Here is a 13110-nt window from a genome sequence, read left to right on the forward strand (position 1 = left end):
AGGTAAAGAGCCCGATTTTGCATTTTTGCTCTTAAAAATTTATAATAAATAAAATAGGAGTTAAAGTGCAGTTTAACGTGCACTTAGTGCATAAAGTGCACCTGAGTGTACCTGAGTTTGTCTGGGTCTCCTGCCGACCCTTAAAGTGGAAACGTGAAAAGTGAAAAGTTTCATGTAACTATCTCTTTCTATTGGTGTTGAATAGAAAGAGATAAACTTTTCACTTTTCACGGTTTGGTCCTAGGGGAAAAGATACATGATCGAGCCCCAGAGAAAAACCTGAGAGAGGCCGTCCCGCCATCCCTTGTATTTTTACTGGGGACGTGTAGGAACCAGGCAGTGTAGCCAACGTCGAAACTTAAAAATCTCTGTAACGCTAGTGTCGATTTAAAAGACTTTTCTTTGTTTTATATAGGCTGCATTTCGATATTACCGCCGTAGAGTTAGCAGACAAATTTAATATTTTTCAATTATTCTTTTTCATATAATTTGGGAATCATTTAGGGAAGTTTAAGAAAATTGTTTAAACATTTGGGTAATAATATTTTTCTGTTATTAACAAAATTTTATCGAGCATAGCAGATAGCGATTATGTTTAATGTTTACTATGAATGGAATCGATTGCAAATCATTTGGGGATGACATCTTCATTGTAATTTTTATTTGGGAAAAGTCGATTTTTTGTAATTTATAAATCTTTGTATTAAAAATAAAAATAAAAAAAATTAGGTCTCTGTTCTTTTTCGCTGCACTTCTGCACTAGTGCAACAAGTTAACTTATTGCTGCAGCGAAAAAGAACAGACCATTATCGGCAGTAGTGTGAAAATTACATATTTTTCGGAGGAGCAGCGAGTAAAACTATGTTGATAAAAGGAACGCATTTGAATTAATTTATTCTATATATAAGAATTAATTTTTATCTTTACTTCACTCCCCAAGTAGCAAAAAAATATTTTTTAAACGTTTTTAAAAATATTTTTAGTAATGAAAAAAAATATTTAAAAAACGTTTAAATTAATGGGATAGATCCTTTTTTTCTTATTAAAAAAATATTTATTTTAATATTGTAAAAAATGTTTTTTTAACATTAAAAAAATGTGTTTTTAATATTAACTAGACACTACAGACGCGCGCTTCGCGCGCGCTATTTAGCTTTAACATTATGCTATTACTATTACACTATTAACTCCTTGATACACACAACTGTCAAAATATACAATGACAGCTGCAAATGAAGTAAGCGCAGCAAGAGAACCCAGGTAGCAAACACAAGTCATTTTGACGTCAAATACTAGTCATGTTTGTACAAATGACGTCAAATGACCAAAAAGCGACTATGTCTTTAAAAATGACATTATACTGACGTTATTCCATAACATCATTATGACGTCTATTTTTAGTCATTTTTGGTTAGGTTAGTCTATGACATCGGCGACTAATAATGGACGTTTATAAGACGTCATTTCTTAGACCATCTAAAGACGTCATTTTAAAGACGTCTTAAAGTCGTCCAAATAAGGTCTTTTTGTAATATAACTATTTCTACTTTTTAATATTGTTTAATAAAGTAATAATAAAATAAAAACTACAAAATTAACTGCAATATGTTTGTTTAGCAACTTTATGATTGAAGTGGCGAATTTATGGTATAAGTGGATGTAGTTGCGTGTGATTATAGTTTTATGATAACTATTTCACGCAGTGTTTTATAGCTATCAAGAAGATTATCATTACAAGATTTTTAAACACTTTAAAGATGTACCTGTTATAGACAAGTACAGTTAATAAGGAAGCATCAGGGTGAGAAGATCGTCACTGTCCACTAGATCATCGAAGTCAAGCGACTCGGACGCGGTACTGTACTAGGATGGGTGACCGCCTTGAGAGCGGCTATACGCACATGGCATGTAACGAAACAGTTAAAAAAGTTTTTTTTTTCTTAGATAAAGAAAAAGAACATTTTTTTATAAACGTTTATCAAGTAGACATTTTAACATTTTAATTTCATAAAAAACATTTCTAGAAACCGGTATGTCGTACAATGGACCTATTTTTGCCGTCAATAAGACGTCAGAAAATGACGTCAATTGTCTGTGACATTAGACCGTCATTTTAACGTCATTATGCCGCCAGTTAGTGACGTCAGGAATGGTCAGTAAAGGACCAAAATTTGACGTCAAAATGACTTGTGTTTGCTACCTGGGAACCAATCGGCATCGCGGAAAAGCGACAACAATAAACTTCACATCTCCTTTTTACAAGAAGAATAAACGTTTGTTAACATTAAAAAATGTTTTTTTAACATTAAATAAATGTTTTATTAACATTAAACATTTTTTTAATGTTTAAGAACGTTTATTTTAACAACTTTTTTGACAAAGAAACGTTTAAAGAACGTTCTTTTTCTTTATCTAGAAAAAGATAAAAACCGCTTTCCTAACTGTTTCTTTTGTATATTGGGTGTGCGTACAACCGCGCGTCCATCTGAAAAAACTGCTCTCTCAAGCCGGTCACCCATCCGAGTATAGTACCGCGCCCACGTTGCTTGACTTTGATGATCAAATGGACAAGTGACGATCCTTTGACGCTTCCTTCTTACCTGTAAGTACTTGTCTACAACATATCTTTAAAGTGTTAAAAAATTTTATGGGTTCTATGACGCGGTTTACGGAACGGCACATAATTTATAAAGCAAAACAATAGAAAAATTCAATTGAAACATCTCTTACAATTAAAAAATTAATATAAAATAATATTTGAAGTAAATATTAAATAAATATTTAAAAAATGTTAAATAAATATTTTTTTTATATATGTGTATTTATTGTGTTTCCCCACAGGGTTTACAAGGCGTTTTATTTTTATATGAGGAACGTTCCCAAACCTCTTACACAGACATAAAAAATCAAAAACAAAACGAATACAAATCAATCTCAACATCCGCGTCAAGCCTCTTACAAACAACAACCTCAAAGTCAAAACTCGAATCATAAATCAAAGTATCTCTTCCTCGTGTTCTTCTTCCTCTTCCTTCTCCTCCGCTCTTGTACCGGCCCCCTCCTTTGTCCCCCCCTCTTCCTAACTCAGCCTACCCTCGATTGGCCCAGTCCCTCTTCCCTCCGGCCTCCCCATCATCGTCCGACTCCATTAGCAGTTTCTCCTCCATACCTTTGGAGATTTCATCCTCCTCAGATCTCCCTGTACTCCTGCTTATTCTCCCTTCCATTTTCTCCTCTCTCTCCTCTCTCTCTCTCTATCTCTCCTTTCCACCGACTTGTCCTCAACGATCTTCACTCCTACCCTATTTCCCGCCTTTCTCCTCGCCTCTATCACCCGCCATTTCTCCTCTTCGTCTTTCAGCTTTACCAATAGCGTTAACCAAGCTCCTCTCTGTCCTACCACAAACACATCCCTTACCGTCACCCTTATCTTTAATCCTTCCGTAAATATCTCCTTCACCTTCTCCCAGTGCGAGCCCTTATCTCCCCATACCTCCTTCTCCACCCTTAAGATTACGTTCCTTTTCCTCAGTTCATTTTCGTTTCTCTCGCCCACCCCCGCCCACCATTTCTTCTTCACCCCCACACTCTCTTCGATGTCCTCCCTTTTCCTTTTGCCTCTATTTTGTTCCATTCTCTCTATCATTTTTTCCATTCTCCTTACCTTCTCCTCAAGCCCCTCTATCCTCTCCTCCTTCTTTTTATCCACCTCTTTCTTCTCCTTCACCATCTTCCTTACCTTCTCCTCCAACTCCTCTATCCTCTCCTCCTTTCTTCTCTCCACCACCTTCTTTTCCTTCGCCATCTTCTTTGATTTCTCCTCCACAATCCTTCCCACCGCCTCCGCTATTATTTTCCCCTCTTTCTCCATCCTGGGTAATCCTGGGTGATCTGTAACCAATTCTCCTATACACCCTTTCTTACTCTCACTACCTTACTTATTCTATCTCTTGACTCCCCCTCTTATTCTCTCTCCTTCCTTCTACCCCCCTTACGCGTACCTGCCTAATTCCACCCTTACTTACTTCCCACTCGGCATGTTATGTTGCTGAAATATTGAAATATTCGGAAATGGTGCAGAAATATTTCGTTAACATTTCATTTGTAACTATGCATCTGAAATATTTCAGAAATGTACCTGCATCATGTTTTTTATAATATTGCATTAACAATATTTCTGAAATCTTTCAGAAAGTTGTTTACAATATTTGTAAGTTTCTGTAATATTGCAAAAAGAATGTAGTAGATGTAATATTTCAGAAATATTTCTGAAACATTATAAAAGTAATATTACGTTTGCATTGCACGAATAATATTTCTGTAACATATCAAACGCAATACTGCATTTAAAATATTTCTGAAAAATTTCTGAAAGATTGCGTAGGTAATGAAAAATTGAATTGCAGGCAGTGAATTTCTACAATATTGCAGAAGAAATATTGCAGATGTAATGGTTTAGAAACATTTCTGATACATGATAAAACTATTATTATGTTTACATTGCATGCGTTATATTTTTGAATGTTTCACATATACAACATTGCATTTGTAATATTTCCGAAAAGTTGCTGACAGACTTTAGAACTTATAAAAAATTAAATTTATTATTATATAATTATTGCATTTTATTGCATTTTTTCTCTTTTATTAAGAATTTTCTGATATTCCAAATTTTGTCATATGGCATTTTTAATATAAAATATTTAATAATATTTAATATAAAATAATATTCGACCCTGACTGGCAAAAAAGATTTATTCGTATATCTGTATTGTTAATATTGTTATGCGATAGCTTTATGCTCACCAAAATAAGCAAGTATAAGAAAGAAAGAAGCGTCAGAGTCAGAGGATCACCACTACCCTGTTCGATCATCGATGTCAAGCAACAAGGCGCCGGTATACTACTTGGATGGGTGACCGGCTGAGAGAGCGGATTTCTTCGGACAAATGCGCGGCGGCTATACGCACATGGCTTAATATATTTTTTTTGTTCCGGTAACAAAATATTTCATTTTTCACATATCAACAAATAGTTTTTGCGTCAGTAACAAAATTTTGTTTGCTAATACAAAACATTTTTCTCAGTGTAAAATGTATTTGAAATATTTCTGAAGTGTTTCTGCAATATTTCGTAGATATATTTCAGAAATATTTCAGAAATATTGCCGAAATCTTTCAGCAAAGTTGCATTTGAAATAATTGTGCCGATTGAAACATTGCAGAAATGTTGCAGAAACGGTCGTGAAATATTTCTGAAATATTGATGAAAGGTGTAATATTTCAAATGGAATTTTGCAGAAATGTTTCTGAAATATTACATGCCGAGTGGGTTACTTCTCTCCTCTTTTCCTCGCTAATTCCTTCTCTCCCTTTCTTCCCCTCTTTCTCTTTTTTCGCTTCTTTTCCTTGGCTGCAGATTCCTTTTCCGTCTCCTCTCACTTACCTTCGCTCGCACTGCTATCTTACTACCTGCCACGTGCCTTCTTCTCGCATTTCCCTTTCTCCTTCGACTATCGATCTATCGCTCCATCGATTCCGCCTATTTCCCAACGACAAGCGGTGCCAACCTTGTATGTATTATTTCCCCTCCCTTCGTCCTTCATTCCTCCATCTCCTTCCTTCCGCCTTCCTTGCTTCAGCCATTTCTCCGCTTCCCTCCTTTCTGCCACTGCTCTCTCCCCCTCCTTCCCTCTCTCTCTCTCTCCTCCCGCTCGCCACCTTCCCTCCTTCCTATTCTGTCTTCGCTCTGAAACAAAAACCCACTTCCTTTCCCCTCCCCTTTTTTCCTATGTCCCTCGTCCTCGCCCGTATCCATACCCTCGCCTCCACCGCTTTATCCTCGTCCATCTTCCCCTTTAATCTACTCCCCTAGCTCCTTTCTCCTTGCCTCCAAGGTCCAGCTCACGCACGCTCGTCACCTCTTCTCCTTCCTCGTTCTACCACTCCGTCGCTTTCTCTCCTTCTCTTTCCATCACCTGTCTATCTGACCGGCCTCTTCGGTCATTCTATCCATCGATCTGTCGCGACGCCTCCCTGCTCCGTTCCATACCTGCCGCACCATCATCGACAATCCCTCTGTCTCGCGACAGATCGATCGATCGCCCGATCGATACTCCCTGCTGCCAACTCGCTCAGCTCCCTCGTCGTGGAGCTGCTACCTCCATTCCTTCACTCCCGCCCTTCTCCCTAACCTCACTTACCCAAGGAGAACAAAAAGTCACGAAAACGTCAAAATGATGTCATTTTGACTTTAAATGGTCAATTTTTCATCAAGGCTCCTTGCAGTGACGTCAAAATGACGTCAAAATGACGTCATTGTGACGCCATCGATACATGTATCGATATATTAAAGGTATCGAATAACATCGAGATCGAGAGTCACTCGAGGAGCTTCAGAGTAAGATCGCGAGAATTTTAGAAGAGAAGGATCTAGAAGAGAACGGATTACCCGCGTTTTCGCTGCCAGTTTTGTGTTGTGAACGTTCGACGTGGTTTGCCTAAAAGTATAAGGAAATGTCGACTCTGTTAAAGAAGGTATGTATAATTGCTAACCATATAATAATTAGGCCCTCGATTCTTAAAGTTCTGTTGGATAGTTATAATAAGGTATTAGGGTTATGTAGTGCGAGCTTTTAGTATTTTTTAGGATTTTTCTTATTGTATTTGTTTTAGATTTTACGGATTTTTATGTATTTACAACATTTAGATGTAGAATACAGCTGTTACTTTGGTGTAATGTGCCGGCCCATCTAACCTCACTCTTTAATTTATAAAGTTATAGGGAGGGCAACATGATCTGCACTGCACAGTTTGACATTAGAAAAGTCCTGTAGAGAACAAGAAAATGAAGCTAAAGAGTGGAAATGAATTTCTATCCTACCTAGACGATTCGAATCGTTTCCCTTTCGTACATGTGTTGTGTTATCATGCTGTTGCGATGTTATCTTTGTGGACTATTTTGCAATAACGGTAATTATTTAAAATAACGGACCACTCTTTGATGACCTTGACCTTGACATATATTGTCAAGGTCATGAACCTGAACATCAATCAAAAGGCTTTAGCCGTCAACCGCGCGTTGTTCGTTAAAAAGTTATTAACCAAAAAAGTTTGAAGAATATAGCCATGCAGTTATTTTGAGTATTGAAAGGCACAAATAACTAATATGTATATGAAAATAGTACATGTATAATGAACGAAGGAAGTCATTTAAAGCAGCGAATCGTTAGTGTATATTGAACAGTCTTTGTTAAAGCAGATAATAGTTGGTATAGAAAAGTATATATACAATTTTATGTGTTAGAAAGCATAAATATAAAGTATTCTCTGCTTTAACCATAATTGTATGATAATAATTGCACAATTAAAGATAGTTTACAATTACAATAATACAATTATGGATAAAGCAGAGAATACTTTATATTTATGCTTTCTATAAACACATAAAATTGTATATATACTTTTCTATACCAACTATTTTCTGCTTTAACAAAGATTGTTCAATATACTAACGATTCGCTGCTTTAAATGACTTTCCTTCGTTCATACATGTACTATTTCCATTTATATAGTTATTGATGCCTTTCAATACTCAAAGTAACTGCTATATTTTCAAACTTTTTTTGTTAATAACTTTTTAACGAACAACGGCCGACGGCTAAAATCTTTTGATTGTTATTCATGAGCTTGACAATATATGTCAAGGTCAAGGTCATCGAAGGGTAGTTTGTTATTCTAAATAATTACCGCAATAACTTTGCTGGCTATAATATTTTATCATTCAGGTATTGGCCTTTTTAGTCTAATTTATTGTAAAGTAAAGTATGAAACGCAAGTTGCATGCTGCATCTGTAAAAGCAGTCAGGAAGCGTCTTTATACCGAAGAAGTGAGACAGACTTTGGCACAAGTTGATGATGCATTAGAAGTTTTTGAGCTAGGGGACCATAATCAACATTTAGACAGGAATGATTCATCAGTTTATTCAGAGGTAGAGGAGGGTCGAAACAGCCTTTCCAGTGATGATAATGAATTAGATGATCACAATGATTGCAATGCTAATTTTGAACAAGAATCGGAGGCTGAAGCCGCTGATGTTGATTCAGATGAAGAGTTTGCAATTAATATCCAGGACCAGAATGACATTCAGTCAGCAGAGGATCCTGATAAATACCTGTCAAGGTTTTTGAAGGAATGGGCAATAAGAGGTGTTGCACATAGGAAAGTTGATGAGCTTCTTGCAGGACTAAGACTCCTCCATGGCTCTTTACCGAAGACTCATAAGACTTTACTACAAACCCCACGCAGAGTTGAATTGCAACGTAATGGTGAAGGTTTAATGTGGTACAAAGGTATCATTACTAATTTAAATCAAAGGGTCACAGATAAGTACTTGCTTGAACACAAAGAAATTATTATTGATGTGAACATTGATGGTTTGGCATTATTTAGCAGCACTGATGATAATTTTTGGCCTATACTGGGTTGCCTTACAGGAGAAACTGTACCATTTATCATAGGTGTGTGGCATGGCCTTGGAAAACCAGACAATATTAATGCTTTTTTAGCGGATTTTATTCAAGAAGTTGATGAATTAGCACTGAATGGTTATAACTTCCATGGCAGCCGCTTTCCCTTTAAAATCAGAAATTACATACTCGATGCTGTAGCACGACAATATGTAAAATGTATTTCAAACCACAATAGTACTTATGCATGTGAAAAGTGCACAGTAAGAGGTGCGCGTTTTAGAAATCGTGAAATCTTTCTGGATCTCAATGCACTATTGCGCACAGATGAATCCTTAGGAGAAAGGGATCAGCCTGATCACCATGATGGAGATTCGCCCCTAGAAGCCATGAGAAGTGACAACAATGGAATGGTTTCACAGTTTCGTTTAGATCCAATGCATCTATTATTTGAAGGAGCTTTTAAAAGATGGGTTCAGTATCTCTGTGGATCTCAAGCTATCACATATGGTAAAATCTCAAGGCTAGCATGTTTCAATGTATGTTCTGATATGATTGACATTGCTCCTTGGATTCCCGTGGAATTCAGTCGTAGACCGAGATCTTTGTATTATCAGGCCAAATTCAAAGCAACTGAGTGGAGGCGTCTTCTTTTGTATGATGGAGTGCGCATTTTTCGATACAGGATTCATGAAATACTTACAAGAACTTTCTATTAATTCATTCTGCATCTTATATTCTGTCATCCCCTGAATTTGTCAAAAGCAATCATTGGATTGTTATTGCTGACATTATATATCGTGAGTTTATCAGGCATTCCATAGATGTTTTTGATGAATCATTTGTGGTATACAATGTACATTGTCTGAGTCACATGGCTGATGAATGCCGGGAGAATGGGACGATTTTGGATTTCAGTGCCTTTAAGTACGAGTCTTTTATGGCTGTGATTAAACATAACTTGCGTTCAACTTATAAGCCTCTTCAGCAGTTAGCTAACAGGGACATTGAGACAGAGGGGCAACTTATTACAGAGTCAAGGAGGCCAAATCCTAATAGAGTTACATTAAAGAAGCAGTTGTTTAGGAATATTGTTCCAGAAATTCCTGGAGACCGTTATGCACAAATAAATTTGAAGGGTGTAACTCTTAAAACTGATGAAGCTAATTGCTGTTTCTCATCAAAAGACGGAAACATATTTATTTAACCGAAGTTGTAGTTTCACCGGATGGTGATGTATTATTAGCAGGTCATAGGTTTCTTTGTAAAGCAGATTACTATGACTACCCACTTCCTTCCTCATCCATTGGAATTTTTAAAGTATCACATGTGGATCCTGTAAAAAGCACATGTAGGTTGCAGGATTTCTTTCAAAAATGTGTTATTATCCCTGATGGAGACAGTTTTCTTTGCATTCCTCTCCTTCACAGTGGTCCTCAGTAAATTTTTGGTTAGATCTTGTTTTTAAGTGCCCTTGCTTTTGTTTGTCTTTCTTTATGTTAACTTAAAATTTATTTTTTTACAGTATTCTGTGGTAGAGTTTGTGTCTGACCCTGGGAATGATGAAGAGGAATACCTTGTGGAAGTTGTACCAACCAAGTGGATTAGCGAGAATAGAGAATTCTGTTATTATCCGCCACATTCCATGAGGGGGAAATGTACGAAGTTGGTGATGAGTCTAGCGGACTATGACTCGTCCGAGTGGAAACTCCTCCGCATTATATACCATCACAGTTATTGTAGGTGTTTATATCCGTTTTTTTTATAATGCAAGTGTGTCTTCTTAATTTAATCTGTTTTGTGGTCCCTGCATATAGCTACTTTCAATGTTGCCCTAAAAGCTAGAAACAAGGCCGTGAAGGAGGACACAATTGTTGCAACAGATGTTGATACAGACTACAGCAAACCACGCAACAAAAAGCCGCCTAAACGCCTAATTACATCATCAGGTTCGGATTCAGATGAAGAGCGGAGAAAAAAATAAGAAACCTGTGGGAAGTCATATTATTCCGGAACCCAGCTCAACTCTGCCCTCAAACCTCAAAAAGTTACTTGATAGTGCTAAAACAAAAATTTAGCTAAGTCTAAGCAAAATCTTCTGCCATTTCGAAGTTTTTTTCTGCATCATCAAAGAAAGATACAACTCCTGTCCGTCAATTATTACAGGAAGAGTCTACACAGGCTGGTTTGTACTTTTAATTATTATACTGGAACTTAACTGCAGTATTTAGCAATAAGACTGTCCCTTATGCCCTTCCTTGTAATTTATTTTCCAGAAACTACTAATGATGAAAACTTACCTGAGATGTTAGATGAAGATAATTGTTCCCTTTCCAAATTAAAATCGTCAGTCTCTAAGAATGATGGGTCTTCTTTGAGATCTAAAAAGTTTTCTAATAATTTTGAGCTACCTGAAGTTGCGGAAGAGACTAGCATTTGTGAGCAATCTCAAGATTCTCATGATGTGAGCACACTGAAGTCTGACCACAATAATGAGTTCAGAATGAATAAAAAAAGAGATTTTCTAGACAGATCACCACCATCAAAAAACTCGTCAGACGGTATTTTTATTGATTGCCGTATTTTTGTGATAAATAAATGACTGCTCAGTTAATTCCGAATTAAACATTTGGTTTTGTTGTTCATAGATTCACGGCCAACAACAGGATGCAGAAGCTGCATATCAACATGCTCTGGATCAACTGGCAGTAAGTCTTATATTCTCTATTTTCTTATATCCTTGAAGTAATGAAAATTGTTTTCATTGGTAATTGGCAGCTTTTATGACTTTTTATATTATAAGCAAATTACATCGATCAGTCCAAAGCTGTCATTTGATTCATGTGGTTTTTTGATAGGTAAGCCTCAAGATCAAGTAATGCTACATTATATGCAAGAATTGTCAGCCAAGATAGATTGGCAGAACATTGGGATTGCCCAAATTTTGAACGAGTTGTTCCCCAATGAAGATGGTTTTGATCGGCCTGAAGGGTTCCCTTCCTTGCCATTGGAAACTGAGGAATCTTTTGCAAGCTTTGATGGTCACTTAGATGATAAAATATTGTATGGTCATATGGTGAGTTTTCTACCACAGTTATATATAATAATGCAGTACTAACATGTGTTCATTAAGTACTTTGATTGGCTTTCTTTGTGTTGTAGCTCAAGTATCTGTTATGGAAGGGAAAGGGAGAGACAACCTCTTTCTTCACTTACTCTATTTTGTCGACCCTACTTAGGAATAACTTGCACGACTCATTAGTTGGAAAGGTTCTGGAGGAATCAAGCTCAGTTTTGAGAAGTCCAAAGTAAAAAATCTAGTAGAAGGTGAGTATCATCTTGTTTTTAAACAATTATCTTCACATTTATTAACTTTGTTTTTTTCATGTAAGCATATTATACACATATAATATTTATATATTATGTATATACACATATACATTAAACTACTCCTGCTTTGTTTCTCTCTAATAGGTGTTTGCTTGAAGAAGTTTCCTAAGGTACAGATTTCCGTATTTGAAGACCATATGAAACGATGGTTCAACACTTCCATGCAACGGTCAGACTAGATCAACTAGGTTGGGGGACTACAGTTGTATTTCGACTTTACCGTTTGTGAGCTTCATAAAAGCTTTTGTATATTAAAAACTTGCGTGATTCTCATGAATTCTATATTTGTCTTTTATTTTTGGTTTGAGTGTGCCTTTGAGGCTATTATTTTTGTTTTGTCTTCGATTTAAAAAAAATTCATAATCTACTGCCATAATTTTGTGAAGTTTACAATGTTTGTTGACGTTTTTAAGAAAACAATGTGTTTCAAGTTAGAAGAGATCTTCTATGTTATCTCTTGGTTAAAGTGACAAGACTTCTCTATAATGGTCAGATGTTTGAAATGCAAAATATTTATAAGTTGAACTGGCTGTGCTTATGTTTGAGATTAAATCTTTAACTCTCTCTAAGTCTTGTTGACAAATGCTATTTGGGGTACTATATTTTGAGGACTTTTATTAATTTTTTTCTGCATTTCTATATGAGAAGACTGATGTCCGTCCTCAGAGTTCATATAAAATATTAATATAGCGTTTATATAGTTCATAATGTAGCATATAGTATAGTTTCTGATTTAGTTATTATTGATATACTTAATAGTTTATATAATATATATTTGTTCTTGTGGCTAAACAATGTATACTACAAAGGCACTGCAATAAAAAAGTAATTATAATTTATTTCTGTATTGTTCCTTCACCTGTGAATTTGCAAAACTGCTTTTCCTAATACTGAATACAAATCAGCGGTGCACTAGTCAAAATGACATCAAAATGACATAAAAATGACGTCAAATTGTAGTCATTTTTTTTCCCGGTTTGACGTCATTCTGACTTCCGCCGTTTTGACGTCTTTTTGACATCATTTTGACGTTTTCGTGACTTTTTGTTCTCCTTGGGTTTCCACGTGCCACTTCACCAACGATTCCCGTCTCCTCCAGACCACCTTCCGCTTCGCCTCCATTCTCCCGTCTTCCTTTCGCACTGCCCTATCTACCCCCTTCAATCAACACCTTCCTCACCTCTCAATCTCTCCCTTCATCTCCTTTCACTCTCCTACCATTTATCCACCTGTTCCCCCCCGCCGAGTGCTA

General features: G+C 36.4%; 2 protein-coding genes across 2 annotated transcripts; one reads left to right on the plus strand and one right to left on the minus strand.

Annotated features, from left to right (window-relative positions):
• Positions 1-2800: 2800 nt before the first annotated feature.
• On the minus strand, positions 2801-6293 carry LOC139786286 (uncharacterized). Its single transcript, XM_071725454.1, has 2 exons — positions 5446-6293; positions 2801-3891 (listed from the first exon to the last, which is right to left on the minus strand). Exon 2 carries the CDS (start codon positions 3869-3871, stop codon positions 3212-3214), a length of 660 nt encoding a protein of 219 aa, XP_071581555.1. The 5' UTR covers positions 3872-3891; positions 5446-6293; the 3' UTR covers positions 2801-3211.
• Positions 6294-6387: 94 nt separating this feature from the next.
• On the plus strand, positions 6388-10525 carry LOC139786287 (uncharacterized). The gene is made up of 3 exons (XM_071725455.1): positions 6388-6536; positions 9994-10207; positions 10286-10525. Exons 1-3 carry the CDS (start codon positions 6516-6518, stop codon positions 10450-10452), a joined length of 402 nt encoding a protein of 133 aa, XP_071581556.1. The 5' UTR covers positions 6388-6515; the 3' UTR covers positions 10453-10525.
• Positions 10526-13110: the final 2585 nt, after the last annotated feature.

This window comes from Temnothorax nylanderi, unplaced genomic scaffold (assembly GCF_030848795.1).
Source record: "Temnothorax nylanderi isolate EJ_2023f unplaced genomic scaffold, tnyl_v1.0 TNYL_tig1002_pilon, whole genome shotgun sequence".
Classification (NCBI taxonomy): Eukaryota; Metazoa; Arthropoda; class Insecta; order Hymenoptera; family Formicidae; genus Temnothorax; species Temnothorax nylanderi.

Bases quoted from the DNA above. Each gene is read 5' to 3' on its own strand.
- LOC139786287 (XM_071725455.1), top strand. From the start codon at position 6,516: ATGTCGACTCTGTTAAAGAAG. The intron at 6,537-9,993 runs GTATGTATAATT...ATTTTTTTACAG, and splicing joins TGTCGACTCTGTTAAAGAAG to TATTCTGTGGTAGAGTTTGT. The intron at 10,208-10,285 runs GTAGGTGTTTAT...CCCTGCATATAG, and splicing joins TATATACCATCACAGTTATT to CTACTTTCAATGTTGCCCTA.
- LOC139786286 (XM_071725454.1), bottom strand. From the start codon at position 3,871: ATGGAGAAAGAGGGGAAAATAATAGCGGAGGCGGTGGGAAGGATTGTG.